The 21815-nt window shown below is 39.2% G+C and overlaps 1 protein-coding gene across 3 annotated transcripts; it reads left to right on the top strand.

Annotated features, from left to right (window-relative positions):
• Positions 1-1185: 1185 nt before the first annotated feature.
• Positions 1186-18058, top strand: LOC108266383 (MORC family CW-type zinc finger protein 3). Of its 3 annotated transcripts, XM_053680703.1 has the most exons (20): positions 1186-1285; positions 5978-6050; positions 6820-6952; positions 7185-7400; positions 8541-8699; positions 9034-9178; positions 9430-9558; positions 9694-9813; positions 10183-10280; positions 11746-11850; positions 13090-13218; positions 13865-13939; positions 14023-14065; positions 14620-14727; positions 15406-15463; positions 15564-15630; positions 15728-15813; positions 16093-16814; positions 17077-17354; positions 17469-18058. In XM_053680703.1, the coding sequence occupies exons 1-20, from the start codon at positions 1247-1249 to the stop codon at positions 17626-17628; spliced, it is 2943 nt and encodes a 980-aa protein (XP_053536678.1). In that variant the 5' UTR covers positions 1186-1246; the 3' UTR covers positions 17629-18058. The 3 variants fall into 3 exon arrangements, with proteins under 3 accessions (XP_053536678.1, XP_053536677.1, XP_053536679.1); XM_053680702.1 differs by having other exon boundaries at positions 15728-16814; XM_053680704.1 differs by lacking the exons at positions 1186-1285; positions 5978-6050; positions 6820-6952; positions 7185-7400 and having other exon boundaries at positions 8555-8695; positions 15728-16814.
• Positions 18059-21815: the final 3757 nt, after the last annotated feature.

Below are 21815 nucleotides of genomic sequence, written 5' to 3' on the forward strand. Positions count from 1 at the left end.
ATTAATGCTAAATAACATATGCAGAAATTTTAAATATAAATTTTAAAACACTGAAATGAGGACCCTATTCCTATATTTTGCCTAAGGCCCCCAAATCACAAAATCTGCCCCTGGTAGGTGTTTGAATATAGTCTATATATAGATTATCTTCACTTTCAAAGAATATCATTACCGAATTATAGAATTATTAGATTTACATTTATGAATAAAACATTTTTGCCATAATAAGAATTAAATTAATGGCAAACTATCAACATGGATTGTTCTTGCAAAGTTACAAAATGAACCATTTCTATCAATATCTTTTTTAAAAACTAACAATGAACTCATTAGTCGTATAGCATCTGTGAATAATTTTAAAAGACATTTCCTTAACCTTTATTATTAAGTAAGTATTTATATGCTAATATTATCTTTTTTTTTTTTTTTTTTTTTTTGAAACTTCAAGGACATTTTACGAACTGATTCCAGAAATGAACAGCATTAGCAGTGGAAACAGTTTCTCCCTGAAACAGCCTACAGATATTCATGTTGCTCTTCGTAACTGTGGGACAGAAGCAGATATGACCCACTGGAGGATTTATTGGGTTCAAAAAGACATTATGGGTAAAATTACTCCAGAAATGACCGTTTCTACTTGTGGTGCCTTGATTTTTTACGGCTGCTTTGGCACTCTGTTACTTAGCGCAGCTGTTAAATTTCTAGTAAACTCGAACATAAAACTATATGAAAAAAATATGTATATATTTTGTAATGACTGTCGATTAGGTTTAACCATCTTCCTTTCATTTACTGTTTTCATTCATTTATTTTTAATGCGTTATCTCTTGCTTGCATTTCCTCCTTATAGGAATTGTATGGTACGTAACCCTTTACCTTTTGTCCTTTATATTTTACTATTGTTATTATACAATTTCTATTTATTACTTTATTTATTTACTTACTTGCTTTCTTCCCTCTCTTCATATGTATGTACATGATTGTTCTCACTTCTTCCTCTGGTTGTACATACGAATGTTTTGTTGAATGCTTCTTAATGCTTTCCTGAAGGTGTTTGTAGAATTTTGTGTACAATTGGTTTATTATATACTTTTGAATTAAAAAAAAAAAAAAAAAGCAACGCAAACTCGAACATCATAAAGATTGGTGCAGCCCAGATTATGGCCCCGCCCACTCAGTGACTGTACCGCCCACTCATGAACGGCCACGCCCACTCGGAGCTGTTCAACTCTGCACGTTTACCAACATGGCGGCGCAGACAGACCGCGGAATCCCTTTAAGCGCAGTAAGTAAACGCTACGTTATAACTTAAACGCTAACCGTATTGTATATCGATACCGGATAATGTGTAGTCCGTGTGGAATTAAATATACGTTCATACATGCCTGTGCATGCCTACTCCGGTACATATACATGTTTACATACACCGCCATTATTTATTAACTGATCCCACACCCAGAAGGTAATTCAGTAACATAACTTTGCTAAAGGACATTGTTTAACAACAAGTGAAAATTCTGGTCATAACACTACGACCCTGAAGTTGGCAGATTTGTTATTGAAACTGTTCCAGCCCACCTTAAAACGCAAATCAAGTGGAAGTATGTCGCCGGTAGATGGCGAAATTTACTAAGTAATAGATCGTGTGAGCGTCTGTGCACAAAATATAAATATTCCTAAACTTTATACGAGCAGTGGGACGCACAGACATTACCTGTATTTGTTTAGGGCTTCAAATATTCGTGTAGTTTTCATATTTTTGATATAAAGCGGAAGTGCCCGTGGCGTACACTATAAAGACTGGAAAACGCACTACTTCTTCCTCTTTCTTGTACCGCAGTTGACATCCAAATTGTTGCTTTACTGCCACCTACTGTCTGTCTCTAACATAGTCCTTGTTAACTATATTCATCCTTCCAGTCCAGTCCTTAGGAAATTTATCAAATATTTTCAACCTTGAACATTTCTACATTCTATTGTACTTTTTTAATATTTTACACTCTCATATCCCATCCTTCATCTCTTCCCTTTCTTGTGAATATCTCCTGCACGACATAACGATGTATTTAACTGTCTCCTCCTCCTGACATTCATCGCATATGAATGTAGAAATGTAGGATGTTTTCCTATGGTACGTAGAGTCTTATTTAGCTTGCAATGGCCTGTCCTTAGTCTACATATCATAACTTGTTCTTTTCTTTTAATGCGACATATTAAAATGTTATCCCTGGTCTGTTCAATCCATTCGAATGCAAGTAATATAGCATATAATTCAACTGTATATACATTTAAGCTGTCAGATGTTCTTTTGTTGACTCCCATTTCATATATAATGACGAATACCGCAGATCCCGTTGCGTCTGTTTGTTAATGCGTCTGTTTGACCCATCTGTAAATGCTGTCTTTGTACTTATAATGGTTGTATTTACAATATTCACCGGTTATATCTATACTTTTTTTTTTTTTATACTAAATTTTAAAAGCTCTAGATCAACCTTTGGCTTTTCCAGTAGCCAAACTGGTTTATCAGGCCACACCACTGTCTCTGCAAATTCTTTATCCTACACTTGCATTTCGTTTGCTATTAAATCGCCTTTATTTCTCTTCTCCTTTTCTCAACATTTCTGTAATACCTTTTTTCAGGAGATGGTTATCTCCATCTCTCCTTAAATCGATACAATAGTTGGTTGTCACTTGCCTTCGTCTTAACCACAAGGGCATTTCACCTGCCTCAACCTGAAGTACACATGCTGGGGAAGTTCTGATTGCCCCAAAGCATATTTTTAAAGCATGTGCTTGCGCAATGTCTAATTCTGATTCATAAACGATACAACCATAGTCTATCTTAGACCTTATTATAAAGTTGTAATACTTGCTCTCCATTTTAACCTGTAAGACACCGAATCACATTTAGTACTCTTTTACATTCATTAAACTGTGAAATTTATATGTTCTCACCACTCTACTTTTTTCGAACATACTCCCATTTATTTTCAACTTGCATTCCTTGCCCTCCTTTTTTATTTGTAAAGACCATTACTTTTGTCTTCTCCACTGAGAACTTAAATCTCCACTTTTCATCTTGCCCGATTCCTTCTTGCATGTTCTTGCTTATATATTCAGCATTTCTACATCTTTTTTCAATACTGCTCCATCATTGGCAAATAAGGACCTCCCCATATACACTGCAAAGTGTAAGTAAATATTAATCGTTATGGAGAATAAAGTTGGACTAATTACACTCGCTTGTGGTGTTGATGTATTGGTGTTGATGTATATTGGCTTGATGTATCTACCCCTATCTTCACTACCTATATATTCCTTCCTTTTAAGAACTCCATGATCCAGTCGAACATTCCTTATTTCCTCTTCCATGATGTGGAACCAAAACATGTTAAATCTGTGTTTGCTGGTTTTTCAGGTGGAATCGAGGCTTAGTCTGGGTCCACACTAGAGGACCACACTAGAGTTCGTCCGATAGTGGATTTTACCAATAACAAAATTGGGCAGTACCTGCCGATAACCGATTTCTCAAGCGCTAGTTTTTAATATTGATACCGAATGAAAACATAACACTCAAAGTAAAATAATGCTGAACTTTATAATTATATATATATATATAATTTAAGGTGTTCAGCTCTAAATGTAATGACTGAATGAATGAATATTGTATTAGTGCATTAATAATTAAAAGTTTATCATGTGTTTAAAAGGAAGAATCAGAGCTCTATCAGTAATATCAATAGCCGTGTTAATTGAGAAATGCTAGCGTTGCACTTATCATTTAGACACACAGAAAATTAGCGTCTCTCAAGCGTATTTCTCTTTAAAGAAGTATGAAGTTCATGTGTACAAAAAGCTCCACCAGTTTCTGCTATTGCGTAAATATCTCCACTTAATGACAGCATTGTGTCTCTGGAGAAGGTGTTTTTAAGGTGGACCGGAATGTAATTTGAAACCCAACTTCAGCGTTATGGTTTCCTCTTCTGAGTCTCAGTTTCACTTCACCAGAAATGAAACTGATCACTGGAAGTGTGATTTATACGACTCAACAAGCTTGAGCTCATTGTTATTACCCATCAAAATGTGAAAATGAATGTAATGTGATGTTTTATTCATCACCGCCATCTTATAAACTTTAGTAAATACCAATAAGAGACTCTTAAATTGTAATATCCCTGATTTAAAGTGTAAATTGTACCACTTAAGTTTAATTAAACTTAATTAACTTTTTTTTTCTTTTCCCCTTTGAGGATTTTAAATTTTTTTTTTTTTGCACTATGGGCTTTAACTCTAACTTTGAAGACACACACACAAACACAAATGCTGCCCGTGATATGCGGTATCCCCAGTCACATACCTGATGGAAAGAGAATGCATTAGCGATGCATATCAGTAGTAATGAAGAAAACACAACGGGGCGTGTTGTTACAGGAAAATGATCAGTCACTGGGTGGAGTGATATGCCTAGCGATTAGTGGATTAGCACTCCAAACACTCTAGCACTCTAGCGATTAGCACTCCAAACTGAATTATTTTCAGTTACAAACACATCCTGAAATATTTATTCTTCTTACACATTGAGCTTTTATTTTTAACCATTTATAGTTACATTTAATGTTGTTGACCATCCGTGAAACAAGATGGTTCCTGTTATTACTTACATTTATGGCATTTGGCAGATGCCCTTATCCAGAGCGACTTAGAATTTTCACATTTTTTTAAACAATTGAGCAGGTGAGGGTTAAGGACCTTGCTCAAGGGCCCAACAGTGGCAGCTTGGTGGTGCTGGGATTTGAACTCACAACCTTCAGATCAGAAGTCCAATGTCCTAACCACCGAGCCACTACTTCCCATTATGTTATAGCAGCAATAAACCGTTGTTCTCTCACCAGCCTCTCTTTTTCTTTTTTTCTTTTTCTTGAAGTAATTAATAAGACAAAACACGCAGCTTGTTCCCATGAGAGACAGAAAACTACAAAGCCTTCTGTTCTGAAGACGCTTACTCGCTCTTACAAGGAACTAAAACCCAGGACTCGTTCCATAAATGCTAAATAAACACTTTTTTGATTCTACATATTTCTTTATTAAATAACATTTCTTATTAGTTTTAGGTTAAGTGGAAGGTTTAGGTTTTAGGTTATAGAAATGATATACTAGAACGAGTGTATTAATCTGGTAAATGGCGCACTTAGATAGTGCTTTTATCCAAAGCGCTTTACACTGTGTCTCATTCACACACACACACTGACTCACACACACACACACACCAATGGTAGCAGAGCTGACATGCAAGGCGCTAGCTTGCCATCAGGAGCAACTCAAGGTTCGGTGTCTTGCCCAAGGACACTTCGGCATGTGGAGTCATGTGGGCCGGGAATCGAACTGCCGATCCTACGATTTGTGAACATACTGGTCTACCAGCTGAGTCACAACCGCCAGTCTGATCCTGTGATTTTGACTTGTGGTGGCCAGAAGTATTGTGAAAGCCCTGCCGTTGTAGAAAATGCTTCAACAACCTTCTGACCAATCAGAATCTGTTAGGAATGAGAAGTGATTTTGTTATTGGACAGTCTTGGTAGTAGAATATGTAGTGTTAGGATTCAAGCATGCAGAATAGTCTTACTGATGATCATTTCTTTGCAATATACATGATATACAGAATGCCCAAATTATGATTATACTTAGAGGTGAGTAGGCTCTGAAAGGTTACAATTGTTTTTATACAAAATGTACATGTTTATATAATTAATACAGAATTTAATTACTATACCCAGTTACGTAATATTGGCTTATTAAATCATAATAATCACATTGTTTGATTTCTGCTTCAGCTTAATGGTTTAACTTTGGAGCCGTCGAAACATTGCGACCTGCTCGACTTGTTTCTTTATTATTTGTCAAATATTCAACGTTATGTGTCAAGGAGTGTAATTAATACTGATTTATTGTCATGCGATGTTTCCCTATTTCAAAGGTTAGTCCACGTTATCTGCATACAAACTCTACAAGCCACACTGGGCCCTTCAGCGCTATAGCAGAACTGATCGGTGAGTCACATTCATTCCAGTTGTTTTATTACTCCTTATATGCCTGTTTGAACAGGTTCCTACTGTTATTCACATGTATAGTAATGAGTAGTTTGACCTTGGTGTTATTTAGGATCTGCTTTATTGTTTTAGCACCTCTATCCCTAATTCTATTCTCATTCATTCACATCATCTTCTAGTTAAAAGACATGTAATCAGATGAAATTATATATACATATACACTACAGGGCAAACCTGAACGATGTTTAGTCTGTACAAATGCTCGTACTACCTTTGTAGTTGTTTGGGAATTTGTAAAGGAACCAGGCGGAGGTCATGGAGGTCCGTAATTGGTGATTGAGTCCGAGTTGTTTGGATTTTTCCTAGGTAGGGCCTTAAATACAGTGTGTTTCCAGTAAACTCCGAATTATGACAGTTGCCCAGTCAGAAGCTGATCCTGAAAATGAGGATCCACTCTCACAGTGTCACTCAGTCATTCCTTTAGAAATAATTTCCTTTAGAAAACAGCAGAACCTGATTTGTAGCATGGCAAAAAAGAAAAAAAAAAGGTCAGCTGTGGTCAAACTTATGCAAATTAGAAACCAGAACTGCGTAGATCCAGGCATGACTCATGGTAGGCATCAGGATTTGTTTGTTTTGGGGTTTGTTGCATTTGTCATATGCTTTTCAGATCTAACTAGGAATCCAGACAGTCCTGGAACTGGGGAACAGGCAGGTAGTATCAGTGATCAGTATCTGATTTTTCCTGTTTTTTTCCCCCTATTGACAGACAATGCTTATGACCCAGATGTCAGTGCGAAACAATTCTGGATTGATAAAACAGCAGTCAAAGACCAGGACTGCCTCATCTTCATGGATAATGGAAATGGCATGGACTATGACAAGATGCACAAAATGCTCAGGTAGGAGTGTGTTCATGAAGCGTGTGTTAGCCTTCAGAGGGGAATTAGATCATCCAAATCAGTAACTCACTTTAACTGCAGATGCAATAATATCTGATATAGTTTTTCCTTTACTGATGATATTTTTTAATCAATTCTTTTTATACAATGACATGTATCCCATCATTCTCCCTCTCTCTCTCTCTCTCTCTCTCTCTCTCTCTCTCTCTCTCTCTCTCTCTCTCTCTCTCAGTTTTGGCTTCAATGATAAGCAGACAATAAGAGGCCATGTTCCAGTGGGTCTTTATGGTAACGGTTTTAAGTCGGGCTCCATGCGCTTGGGGAAGGACGCCATCGTGTTCTCAAAGAAAGACGACACCATGTGTGTGGGTCTCCTGTCCCAGACTTACCTCGACAAGATAGAAGCACAGAATGTCATAGTGCCTATTGTCATGTTCACCAACAACGGACATATCCTTTATGTACAGTAGAGTAGAGCTGCAACTAACCATTATTTTGAAAATCGACGAATGCGTCGATTATTTATTCGATTGATCGATTAGTTGGGTAAAACTGCCAACTTTTATTTTACTGTTTTTTTTTTCTTCTTTGAAAAAACATGTTATTTCACGTTCTGGCCGACGTTGTCCTTCGAACACTGTGGAAGTCGAAGGCTATGAAAAGGATATTAAATGTATTTTAAAAATATTAGCATTATATTTTGACAAACAAAAAAAACAACTGATTGTTCACAAGCTTTAAAGCAGAAGTTATATCACTATATTAAAAACGCTAAAAAAAAACAACAAACAAAAGCACTCACTAAGTGCTAAGAGGTTGAATAACACACACATTCACTCATCTGAACACAGTAGCATTGTACTTTATTCTGTAAATGACACTTCTTACATTTAAATACAATTACATGTTATAACTCAGTACAGTTACCGCTCTCATAAATGCACACTTACTTTAGTTTCTAAATAATGCTAAATATAGCATCAAACTACAAATCTGAACAAAATGAATATTTCAGTCAGAGTTATTGCGCTTCATTTCTATCACGTGCTGTTTGATTGACGCACAGGTGTGGACTCGCGCTCGTTCGTTGAAGTTTAACGGAGACTCGCTCGCTGTCAGGACCAGACTTTATGTATTATGGAAATACTGGCGTGACTTTCTAACGTTTACAGATGAGGATATAAAAGTAAACGTCATTTTTCAGCCATGTTTTATTCATAGAAATGCGTTTTTCACTGGCGGGGGTTATCCACAGTGACACCACTGACCCGACTAATCCATAATGACATTCGTTGTCATTTATTTTAATTATCGATTTTATCGATTAGTTCTAGCAGCCCTAATGTAGAGAGACTGAAACAAGTATAGATTGGATAAATGAGCGGATAGAAGCTTTGAGCAGGAAATTGCTAGAAAAGGACTGTTTGTTTACCAATACAGAACAAGGAAGGTCAGAAGTAGAAAACAGTAACTGCCAATGACAAAGTTCTCACCCTATACACTGATATCAAGGCCCCACTTATGAATATTCTAATGATACCTGAGAGTTTAAAAGTTCTGTGTAGTTTGGTCCTTAACTTCTCTCTTCACTTAGTGTTGCACAGGAGTATACGGAGTGTCTTCAAGATATCCTGACCTATTCTCTGTTTAAGACTAAGGAAGAACTGCTGTCTGAGTTCACTGCCATCAATGGCCCATATGGCACCAACTCCACTGGAACTCGCATCATCATCTGGAACCTACGCAAGTAACCACGATGAATGAAATAGGGGATGAAATAAGGAAAACTGGATAGGGAGTACAGAGGCACTGTAGTTCAGATCTTTATATCATGTTCGGTTTACAGAAGTGATGATGAATACATTGTAGACTGCAATGATTGATAAATACTGAAGAGCTTTAACAGGAGTTCAATTGGACCTCATTTTTTATACCATCGTATCGTTCCACTTACAGTTCAGATACGTTTATAGTATTATATAGTAGTTGGTTGTTTTAAATTTGTGTGTAGCAAGCATACTATATACAAATGCCATGTGCTGTTCACTGGGTTTCCTAAAATTAGCTTTGTTCTTCTGTAGAACGTCGTCAAATGAATTGGAATTTGACTTCACAAAGGATCGCTATGATATTCGGATCCCCTATGACGTTAACGAGGACACCAAAGAGCCAAGCAAGGGGCCGGAGCATGGGATGTCGGCACCTGATAGCGAATATTCACTGCGGGTGAGATGTGTTGTAAATCTTTATGGATGACCATCAAAATGCAAAGACAACCTGGGCGTCCTATAGCGTGAACAAAAATTGAACACTGCAGGCTTTTATACTGATGCGTGCATGCAAGAGGACCATATCGATAATGTCCAAGGCTAACTGACTATTAAAATCGTCCATTTTCACAGTTTGGGAGCTCATTGAGATAACAGTGCTGGTCAGCACTTGATCATGTGTGTGTGTTTATTTTTCTCTTAAATCAGGTATACAGCAGCATCTTGTACCTAAAGCCTAGAATGCAGATTATTATTCGAGGGCAGAAGGTGAAAACTCAGCTCGTCGCCAAAAGCCTAGCCCACATCATCAAGGACACGTACAAACCCACATTCCTTGTATCCTTTTGACAAATATTAGATGCCGATTTAGAGTGTGTTATAAACATATTTGTTGAATGAGTAAGGTTTGGTTACTGTATAGTGAAACAGAGTTCGTGTGTTTATGCCACGATCCTTAAGTCTTTCTCTCAGAAAAAGGGAATTAAAATCATCTTTGGCTACAACACAAAGAGCAAAGAGCACTACGGATTGATGATGTACCACAAAAACCGCCTCATCAAAGCCTATGAACGTGTCGCCTGCCAGCGCAAGGTGAGGATCGTGGAGTTTGTGTAGCTCCTAACGTATAGGTATAAAGACAGCACCGTATTTTTAAATAGGAAACATCTGGAGTACTTTCTTAAAAGTAGGGAAGAAACAAGAACGCTGTATAACTACAGTGATATCTTAGTACGTCTTTAGTGGTTGTACTGTATGTATAGTTTAAAAATGCTCATCGGAGCTTCTGAGGCAGCAGTGCAACCCGCTGCGACGCCATGCCGCCCACCACGCACCACAGTCTACAGTTATTTTATGAAGTAAACCTCTAAACTTAGACTCTTAACGAAGGAAACATCTATGTTCTTTCATCTCTAACGTATAGTCACAAGGTTTACAGTTTTTGTGTTATTGTGTTACCAGGCCAACAGTACCGGAGTTGGAGTGATCGGGGTGATAGAATGTAACTACCTCACACCAATGCACAACAAGCAGGACTTTGAGAATACAGAAGTGTACAGGTGTGTATCTGAATAATACCACCGTCATTTGAAATCGAATGCTTTGTTCCACGTGTAATGGGATCGTTGTACACGTGTAGATGCCGATACAGGTGGGTATCGTTTATTGCTGTAATCTGTCTTGTTGACGTTTTGGAAGGGAAGACGCGTGACGCATGGTTTAAATAGTGTACATGTAATGGTGAGCTGAACAGACAGTTGGGGCTGGTGGTTAGTAGATTGGCAAGGTGACGTGTCGGACCACCCAGACTGTGTTTGGGTGTGACAGGATTTGACACCAGCCCCCACAAAATGCACTTTTCCCAGAAACTGTTGTCCTTCTTGTACTCACGCCCAGCCAAGGGATTAGGAACCAGCATCCTGAGGATGAAGACATGTAATTAGATTCTGTACGATTGAGGGAGAGCTAGTAGAGTCCACTCACCTTGGTAGTTGTGGCAGTTACTCCTCATGAACTGTGGACACAAAGTGTGGACACACTGCCAGACACAAAGACCAAAAGCTTTCATTAGGTTCTCAAGGCTCTGGATTTGATAGGGGGCCTTGAAGCATAGCTACCCACCCCTTTGCTTGCCTTCCACACCAAACCCAACCCCCCATGTTTGGGAATAAATACACAAGTTACTTGATTAGCAAATGATGAAATAGTTCAACCATGTAGGTAACCAGTTATCAACTTTCAGAAGCCTGTAATCTCATCTCATTAAATTTCCTACCTTCTGTGTTGCTAAGATTCTGTTTAAGCAGGTTGTTTGCCATAATGATATCTCCGAGAACTTGAGTATGGATTAATGCCCCCATCAAATCCAGAGCCTGGATAACTTTATGAGAAATTTTGGTCTTTGTGTGCCTTATGTCTTACTACCACAACCACCAAGGTGTGTGGACTCGCTTCCGTCGGTGGGTAGCCATTAGCGCTCCCTCACTCATGCAAAATCTCATTCCACGTCTTCTTTCTCAGGATGTTGCTTCCTACTACCTTGGCTGAATTACACAATACATAGACCACTACATCTAATGCATTGTAATGTTTTGTATTGTAACTGGTATTTTTTTTACTGCTTCATCTGCTTATTATTCTCTCGTATGCCTGTAGATGACAGATACTGTTTATTTTACTGCCTTTTGCAATCCTGTTCACATACCGTGAATGCACATATTCCAGTATCTACTGTACCGTCAAGATCTGCACTTTCCCTACATACTTACTAGGCATACCTACAAGTTCCCTAATATATCCTGCATAGTTTATATATTTATTGTAAATAAATATATTCGTAAGTAATCTTTCCCTTCCCCTCTTTCTTCCTCTCTTTCCCCTTATCTTCATATGGTTTTGTATTGCACAGCTCTCTGAGTCTCTGAGCCACACACCAAGCATGTCAATGTACAACTGTACAAAGTAATAATGTAATAAGTAAAGTAATAATAAAATCTGGTTAAAGTTTTTTATTTGTCTGTGCAGGAAAACCATACAAAGTGTAGGTAATAAGCTTGAGGAATATTGGAAGGAAGTCCGCCATAGACGTCAGAAAAACCCGAATTGCAGCTTACCTGTTGAAGATGTTGTGTGAGTAAACACACACACACACACACACACACACACACACACATACACACACACACAATTGTGTTTAGGTGGTCATCCTAAAAAAATAAAATAAAGTTTACAGGTTCACGGATACTTGATGTGCATTAATCGCTCAGTGTGCAGGGGGGAAAAAAGTTCATATTGACTTGTTGTATGTGTATTGGCACATCAGTGACAAAATTTATATATTGTATAGATTAACACATGCAAACACTGATGTTTTGAACTTAAATGACAGGACAAGCTTAAATATTCCTGCCTCACAGCTGCAGGGTCTGTGGTTTGATTCTGAACTGTTCTCACATCTCAAAAACATGCCAGTAGGGGGATTGGTGACTTTTTTAAATTGCCCCTAGGTATGTCTGTATGTATTTATGCATGGTGCCCTACAATGGACCTGTGTCCCATTCTGACTTGGATCCCACCTCACATTCAGTGTTCTTGGTGAACATATAAAAGAGAAGTAGCAATGGACTTAAACTGCAATTTTACCAGATTTTGTCACTTTCTGCGAGCACTTTGCTGCTAGGAATATGTAAATAATACTGCATGCTATGCAACGTTTATGACTTGCATGTGGATGCTTTACACTGTCATTCCTACACACATGTTTAGTACTACGACGGTTTCCGAGCTGTTGCACCAGGATGCACTATGGGAAGAAGGCAAGCCGGATCTCAATCCGATCGAGCGTCTGTGGGATGTGCTGGACAAACAAGTCCAGTCTTTGGAGGCCCACCTCGCAACGTAGAGGATTTAAAGGGTCTGCTGCTAATGTCTTGGTGCCAGATACCACAGCACACCTTCTGAGGTCTTGTGGAGTCCATGCCTCGACAGACTCAGAGCTGTTTTGGCTGCGATCCTGTGTGGAATAAACGGTATGGAAAATGGGTGGATGCATGGATGACTTTGACCACTGGTAGTTGTTGGTGCCAGGTGTGCAAGTTTGAATATTTCAGAAACTGCTGAGCTCCTGGGATTATACACAGAAGCATCTCAGTATGCACAACACATCGAAACTTGGGGGAGATTACATCGACAGAGGACTACAACGAAGTCCACTCCTGTCAGCCAAGAACAGGAATGTGAGGCTACCTTGGACACAGGCTCACTGAAACTGGGCAGTTGATTATTGGGGTGGGGGTACGACGACTAGGTGAGGTTTATGAGAATGTGAGTTGGAGCATAAAAGAGCTGTATGTTTGTGTGGATTTTCAGGAAGCGACCCGATCAAAGCTGGGTGCAGTGTGACGAATGTCTGAAGTGGCGAAAACTTCCTGATGGTATTGAGACTACATTGCTTCCTGATAAATGGTTCTGCCGCATGAACCCTGACCCCCAGTTCAGGTGTGTGTGTCTGTATAAGCCTGTGTATGTGTATTTGTACATGTTTCCGTGTGCTTTCCCTTGTGATCACAGTTGAAACTATATGACCAAAACTATTTGGACACCTGATCATCACAGTCATTTGTGGGCTGTAGCGTTAATATTTCCCATCACTGGACCTAAGAAAGTCTATCCTGTTCCTGCCCCTGTGCACAAAGCAAGCTTCATAAATACATGTATTCATGGCTGGCCTGCATAGAGCCCTGACCCCAACCCCACTAAACATCTGTGGGATGAATTGGAACGTCGACTGCGCCAGGCCTCCTCGCCCGACATCGGTCCTTGACCTCACTAATGCTCTTGTGATGAATAAAGACAAATCCCCATGCTCCGAAATGTAGTGGCAAACAGTGGATTTTATTATAACCGCAAAGAAGGAGATAGATCTGGAATAGGATATTCAACCAGCTCATATTGGTGTGATTGGTCAGGTGTCCACATACTTTTGGACATATAGCGTATATTAAAAACCGAGGCCGTGATAAGTCACGTGGAAAGCTCGGACAGCGATAATTTGTTCAAAAGTGTTTTGTTTTTTATATATATGCTATATACCATAAAAATCTATATGTGTCAGCTTCCTCATGTGAATGCTTCGTTCTATCAGGAGTTGTGGGGTTGTAGAAGAGCCTGAAGATTCGGATGATGAAAATCCACGATACCAGAAAACCTACAAACAGCTGTGAGGAATGAATCCTGTTATTTGCAATAAGGATTTCTTTTAACATTTATCTTATAATGTTATATATAATCTTTTTTAAACAGTGAGAGACATCAGAAGTTGCAGAAGGAGAAGAACAGACAGCAGGTGATGTCCACTTTGGATTAAGTTTTAACTTGAGTTGTCAAGATAGTGTTTCTTTTGTTCTCTCCCCGTACAGATCCAGTAATGCACTGCATTTTCTAGCGGACATTTGAGCTCCATCTGAGCCACGAAGCAACCGTAGAAATCTGAGTGATTATAGATCGGGCCTTAAGAAATCTGCATTTTAATGATTTATTCTGTGTGTTTGCTTAATCTCCATGTGGGTTTCCTCCCACCTCCCAAAAACATACCAGTATGTGGATTCGCTGTTATAAATTACTTGTAGGTATAAATGAGTGTGTGAATGTGTGTGTGCGTGGTGTCCAGCGATGGACTGGCAACCCGTCCCGGGTGTATTCCCACCTCATACCCGTTGTTCCCGGGATAGGCTCCGGAACCACAGTTAATTATTCTGCCAGCATTAATGAGAACTGAAATATGTTACTGTTACAGTGCTTATTCTATAATAATCATGATTACTAACAATTATTATTTGTTTTTATTATATCGACTGCGATGGTTGAACAATAAACTGAGTGGTGGTGCGTCTATTTCAGATGGAGCAGGAGCAGAAAGAGGCAGGGCAGTTGATCATAGCTCTGGCCAAAGAAAATGCTCTGTTAAAGCAACAACAGGACGCCGTTCTGAACCAGCTCAAACTTGGCGTGAGTCTATTTCAGAACTAATGCAGCATTTCCAAGATTTTTCAAATGGTAAATGGTCTGTACTTATATAGCGCCGTTTAACCTTAGCGGTTCTACAATGTGCTTTACACTGTTACTCATTCACACACACACTCACACACCAAGGTGCTAGCCTGCCATCGGGAGCAACTTGGGGTTCAGTGTTCATGTGGAAGCGTGTGGGCCGGGGCTTGAACCACCAACCCTGTGATTAGTGGAAATCCCGCTCTCCCACCCGAGTCGCATCCGCCCATTTTCATTTCCCAGTTTGCCCACACTTCAGAAACTTCTTAGTGCAGTCTATGGTAATTGCACGCATAATGCTATAAGAGCTATTTTAATTTAAAGAGGGAGTCTGAGTGAAATTACATAACATTTACATTTTTTTAAGTCTAGCATTGTCCAAATATTAGGGAGGCCTCCCTCACTTGCTGGAAAATAAATACAGTTAAACATTATACAAAAATGTAGCACTTTGTAGGCACGGATCACTTTTATTAATAGGCACTGTTTCAAAGAGATTATTATCACAGATATCTCAGACAGTCAGCGAGTTTATTGTGTTCAGGTTCTTTTACAGAGACATCCGCACTCACAATAAGGTATGTACGTGACAGTGTAGGAGGAACTGCTTGTATAACTCACTCTCGGTCTGAACAGGGCTCCACCCCAGGAACGCCCAGCACACCCCTCAATTCCCATCGCCAAAGATATGCAGGTGAGGACCTGTTTTTCTTGTCTGTGTGTATATATATATTATGTTTCTATATTTATTGGATACAAGTATTACCTGTGTGACTCTATCGTTGACTCTACAGGCTCCAGATCTCCTGATAACATTCCAGTTATCACTCATGTTACGTCTCTCTCGAATATTTCAACAAGGTAATGCCATCTCTCGATCACTCCGTCTGTCTCCTGCTCCTTCACAATAACATGGTAGTAAGGGCACCTGAATGATGTAATTTCCCCTTCATTTCAGGAACAAGAGACCTTTGGGCCCAAGCCAAGAGAATGGAGAGAAAAAGAGAGCCAGATTTAGAGATAGTTTTGACAACAACACAGCAGGTAGTCCTTCAACATCCACAGCCTCACCTGAGGTCTGTTCCTCACAAATTGTATTCAGTCTTGATGCTGATGGTGATCAAGCAGCGTGGAAAGATAATGAAACGACAACAAAGGATGATGACGACGACATTATGATCATTGAGAGCAGTAGCTCAGCTAGGCCAAACTCAGCAACAGGAACGTTTAACATTGCTAATGTAAAGTCAGAGCGCAATGTGAGTGAGGAGGAGTCGGAAAAACAGATGGAGTGTGTTGACAGTCATACCATTGTGTCCATAGAGACAACAGCGGCAGCTCCGCGTTCTGTATCCTCCAGTGAAGTCAGCATTGGAACCCAGACTCGGCAAAACCCAGTTGTGAAACAGGAAGAGGGGGATTCAGAAAGGAAGAAAAAAGAAAAGTGGAGCAATGATGGAGAAAGCTGTAGCAATCGTTTGGAATCAGAAAAAGATACAAAGAAAGAATTAGAGTCTCGTAATGAGGAACTGAGAGTACCAATCCTAGAAGAAGAAAACCAAGAAAGAAACAAGACCAAAAGTACAGTAAAATCAGAAGACCTAAGCCTTCCAGTTAGTCAGACTTCAGCAATATCGGAAAACTCAGTTCTTGATGTGTTGGAGTTCCAGAAACAGCATGACAAACTGCTGGAAATCCTGGAGGAGACGGCAAAGGATCAAAATGAGAACCACGCTAAATTGGAGGAGCTGAAGAAAGAATTGCTGGAGCTGACACAAAGCACGTTAAAAAAGGAGTACAGCCACCACAGCACACAGACCAGCCCAGACGAGGCACAAGACTACAAAGAGCTATACTTGAAAGGCAAAGACGAGCTAAAGCAGCTCCAAGATGAGCTCAGTGAGCTGAAGATGGAGAAAGAAGAGAGGAAGAGAAAAGGCCAGGAAGCTTCATTAGAGTGTGATGATGATCTGGCTTGTGAGATTGACCTTCTGTTAAGGGAACTGGACCAGAGAAACAAGGAGCGAGAAGAGCTGAAAGATAAGGTGAGTGAACGAAAGCCTGATGTTCTTGATGTTGTTGTATGAAGATCAGTTACCAGTCACTTTTCTAAATAAAAAACAAAAGGTTAGAACAAAACCGTGTCCTCTTCTCAGCAATTTGACACCATGATGAAAACAGATTTCTCCAAATAAATAATTAACAGTGGCAATAATTAACAGTAACATTTCACGTGTCATGTTTTCTTGCTGCAGTTTTTATTTTGTCCTTCCATTTCTAAAAAAAATATAAAATCCTTACACACAGGTGGACAGTCTAGAAAATGAGAAGTGCAATATACTGACCTGCTGTGAGAGCCTGCAGAAAGATTTCGAGGAGGTAAAGAGAGAAATTGAAAAGACGAAGGTACGTGTAGAAAATCAAGGGGTCCAGACAGATTTTCCTGTTTCCTCACATGAAGAAAGTGCGACAACTTCATCAGGAGCCTCCAACTCTGGAAGAAGTACAGACTTTGGTACACAGCAGCATGAGACACAGGACATACCAAAAATTGGACAAGAAACCAGTAACCTACAGACATACAGGTAAGATCTCTATTCCAGAACACATGCATAATGATACAGCGTGTGCAGTTCAAAATTAGCCACAGTCCTGACCTAAAAAAACATGAACTCAAATAGAGTTTCTCTTCTTTTTAGCCTCAGGTTAAGAGAACTCCGACAAAAAGTGGCGCGTCTCCTGGTCACCTTCGTCCCTGCACTGGACCTTGAGCAGGTGAATTACGATTGCGAAGTCATCGATGAAATTCTCACTCAGGTTATCGATGAGATCTCCCCTACAGAACCAGCCTTTACGTAGGAACAGTGGTGACCAGTTGAGCACTGGTTCTTTTTACATCATTGAATTTTACTTGACAAGACATTAAAGTTTTTATTGTTTTACTGTATTTTGTTTGGATAAGTGTCTTGGAAGTTATTGCCACTTTACGACTACAGCCTGGGGAATGTTTGAAATTGATTGAGATCTAATTTTTTACCATAAATTAAATTATAATTAGATTGACTTTTTCTTTTGTTGCTTTATAAATAAACGCAAAATAATTGTTACATACATTATTATTGTTAGCATTCTTATATACTAGACTAATCATGCAATATTTTCTAAAAGATTTTTTACTGATTCACCACAGCTTCTTCCTCATATTGTCATGTACTGTTTTTGTAACTATATATTTGAAAATGACGGCTTTGAACACTTTTGGTGTTTAAATAAACAAGAAATAACTGAGTGTTTTCATGTATAGTTCTTGTGGGAATAAAATTAAGGCACAGGAATACACGAGGGTAACAGACTATGTAGTTTATTGAGTATCACTATCATACACATACTCTGGGGAGGGAATAGGTCTTGTAGGAGAATAATTTGTAGGTGAAAGGTCACATGATGTGTTTGTCATCATCAGAGGAAAGAATAAACGGGCCGTCCACAGAAGTTATGGGAAGAAATTGAGCTTCAGTTTGAGTGGAAGCATGAACATAGGTCACCGATGGAATGATACGAGAAGTAGCAGAATAAGGAAACCCTGTGGGTACAGGTGAAGAGCAGAGACATTCCAGCAGAGCCAGTTGATGGCGTATATATTCACCCAGGCCTGTGAGATTGAGCAGCCGAGAGAGTCCAGCTGCAGGTGGGCGTTGTTCAGCTGGATGGAGATCAGAGAGAAAGGACAAAAATGAGATAAAACAGTAGTGGTAACACTTAAAATATATTCACATAAATACATGTACAAGCATGTGCAAAGAATCTAGGAAACGGGTATCAATACCTTTTTCCAGGTATCATGGAAAAAGCATAGAATTGAAAAAAAAAAACACATATACTCACAGAATGTCTAAGAAGAACCAAAAAACATATGAACAAACTTAGAATTAGGGAATAAATATATGTAACATTAAGCACTAATAAAAAATATATCTCGCCCATAATGAAGCGATGAAAATATCCAAATTGTTCAGGACAACGGGCGATGAGATGCGCACAGCTCGATTACCGGAAGTGGGAATAGCAGTAAGGGTCTTGGAAAATGTTTAAAATACCCAAAAGAAAAACATGGAGATAAGGGGATATCCAATGGCTGAAAATAAGTAAGTTATTAAGGGGAATCAAAAAAGACATTAATAAAGCATATTGGTATTCCAAAAGAATGAGATAATGGGGCATAACCTAAAGATAAGACTGTATAAATAGGGCATTGAATCTGCTTAGATTCAGATTATTTTTGGGACATCTCACGAGGGGATCTCATGTTGTTTTTTGAACTATAAACTGGATTTTTGCTTCTCTCATCTATCTTGTTCATGGCTTCATTTTGATCAGTAAATTGAGGATTATTGTACTGACTAACTACAGGAAATTCAGCAACTTATTCGTTTTAGATATGACATTTTGGCGAGCCAGCCAGGAGAGGTTATGGTTGGCAAATTGATCCCATCCGGTGGGACTTCACCACTCCATGGACAGCAGATACTGGCCATATAGGAAAAAGGTAAGCAGACACCTGTTTTATTCAAAGCTCTGCTGTAGTGAACTTGCTGTCTGGGAGGGAGGAGCCAGTCCCCTGTGCACGAGCCTAGAGGTACCTCAAAGATAAATAATTGGATAAAATAACTGAAATCTCTATGAGAGCAGTGGATGGGAGAAGTAAAATAAATTAAGTTTGGGCCTCTGGTAAAAAAGAACCAGATGATTATGTGAATGTTTTTTATTGTGCTTCTGTGGTATATGTGTATGAATTATGAAAATGTTCAGTTGTAATGAATAAGTGAATAAGAAATTCCTGTAATACCGCTGTTGAGACGAGTGTTTGGAACCCCCTCAACAGGGCTGCTTGGAGACAGGAAGCGTGAGGCCTTACTCCCTTGAATATAGCTGCCAAGGTAAGGATCTCGACCATTCGGGAAGGCCCCAGCACGATAATTGTGAATTATCAACTATGACAGGGTTTAAACTAAGTAACAGGAAAACAGACAGAGCATGGCAACATCTCAACCTGGCACCATTATACATTCTGTCGTCTTCTGTTAGTCCATTCTCCTTTTTACTTTACTTGGCTTGATGTTACGTTGCTTCATGGGACCTTACATTACTTCAACACTTTAACATATTAATGCCGCGCAATGTGTGCAGCACCGCGAGGGATTTAAGTAAACAGTCTTTTGATTGCCGACAGCTGGAGACACTTAACCCAGCTTTAGTGTCCATGCACACTTCAATCACGTGCGCATTCTCAAGCTGCTTGTGCACGTTGTCGCCACAGCGCCATTTGCCGGTGGTACCGTAACAGAACCCCCCTCCAAAGGCGCCCCTCCTGGAGCACCAAAAAAAACCCTCCAACGGGGGTCCTGGGCCCCTGTGTAATCTGTCTCTTGATGCATTGGAAAACAAGGCGGCCTCCACCGGGCAGCAGACAGGCGGAGCACCACTCCCAGTTGGACTGAAGCTTGGGGCTATGTCCTCAGCGGGACTGGAACGCTGGGCGACGTCCTCAGTGGGACTGGAAGACTGGGCGACGTCCCCAGCGGGACTGGAAGGCTGGGCGATGTCCCCAGTGGGACTGGAAGGCTGGGCAATGTCCTTAGCAGGACTGGAAGGCTGATTGACTTCCTCTGCGGAGCAAGAAACCAGAGTGACGTCCTCATCGGCATCCTCTACACCACTGAATTATAAGTCCTGGGATGTTCATATACATGTAGCTCTGGGTTGATTTTACTATAATATTAATTAAGACCACATTATACTATCATAGTATTGAATCTTGTTTTCTGTCTTATTACCTCAGCTGATAGTACAGAAGCAGTTCCAGACGAATGGATACAAGTAAGACTTTCTGACTGAAATTTATCATCATTTACTTTAGCATTATAAAGTGTGCACTGCAACATTAGATTTTGTTTTTGCTTCATTGACCACTGTTTATCAAATGGAAAAACATGAAAGAAATTCTCTCCCTGCAACCATGTTACGTATCATATATTTTTAAACACTTAAGAATAGTTTAATTATTTTTTTGTGTGTGTGTGTAAAATATTGTTTGGAATAGAAACAATTTCTAGTTCAAGATACTGGCATTTGTATAAAATTTATTGATTTGATATTGATCAATATTAATGGAGGGCACTGCAAATGAATGTGGTTTGCATTTTTTCAACTTCAGATCTCATAATCTTTGGAAGAGTTTTGTTGCTCCTGTTTCTAGAAAATCGCTATTTTCAGAATGAATTTCTATTTATAATCTAATTGACCTAATCCAGATGTTTTAATGAATAATTAAGACAGATGTGTTGGATTAGGGATGGATATGAATTCTACAGTGTCTCTATACAGGGACAGTTGTGAACTATTATCAGAAATGAAACACAGAAGACATAGATCTGATCGAATGCTGCCATCTACTGTGCAGAAAACTACACAGCCTGTAGCCTAAAGCTGTGCACATTCAAAATATTAAAACTAATCAGTGAATGTCCATTTCACATTCTTCAGCACCATTGAAAAAGAGTTGTGACATGCTTTGATCTCACAGTCACATGGTTCATGAATCATGAGAGCAGCAGAGACTATATTTGCAGCAATTTTCTATAAATATTAACACATAATGTGCTTTGATGAATACATTGTCTACATTTATAGTAGCATTTTGTCAGGGGAGTGATGGAGAGACAGCATTAATCAGTTTTAATGTGTTCACTTTTCGAGGAAAAGGGGAGTGTTCCCATAACGTAGAATACATTTACAGTATTCATACTTTTTTCATGCATAATTACTCACATCCTAATGTTATCTTATGTTAAGACATTCACATGCGCATGCACAACAAGTGAATATCAATGAGTGCAAGTAACTGCTCAATTCAACCCATGAAATAAGTTTGGTCAATAGTGCAAAATAAATAAGGCAAATAATTGCATTCAGCAAAACATTTTATTATATAATATATCCAGGGAGAGGGTAGATAAGTTTTTCCTTGAATGGGCAGTCTTCATAGA

The sequence above is a fragment of the Ictalurus punctatus genome, chromosome 6 (genome assembly GCF_001660625.3).
Source record: "Ictalurus punctatus breed USDA103 chromosome 6, Coco_2.0, whole genome shotgun sequence".
In the NCBI taxonomy this organism is placed as follows: domain Eukaryota; kingdom Metazoa; phylum Chordata; class Actinopteri; order Siluriformes; family Ictaluridae; genus Ictalurus; species Ictalurus punctatus.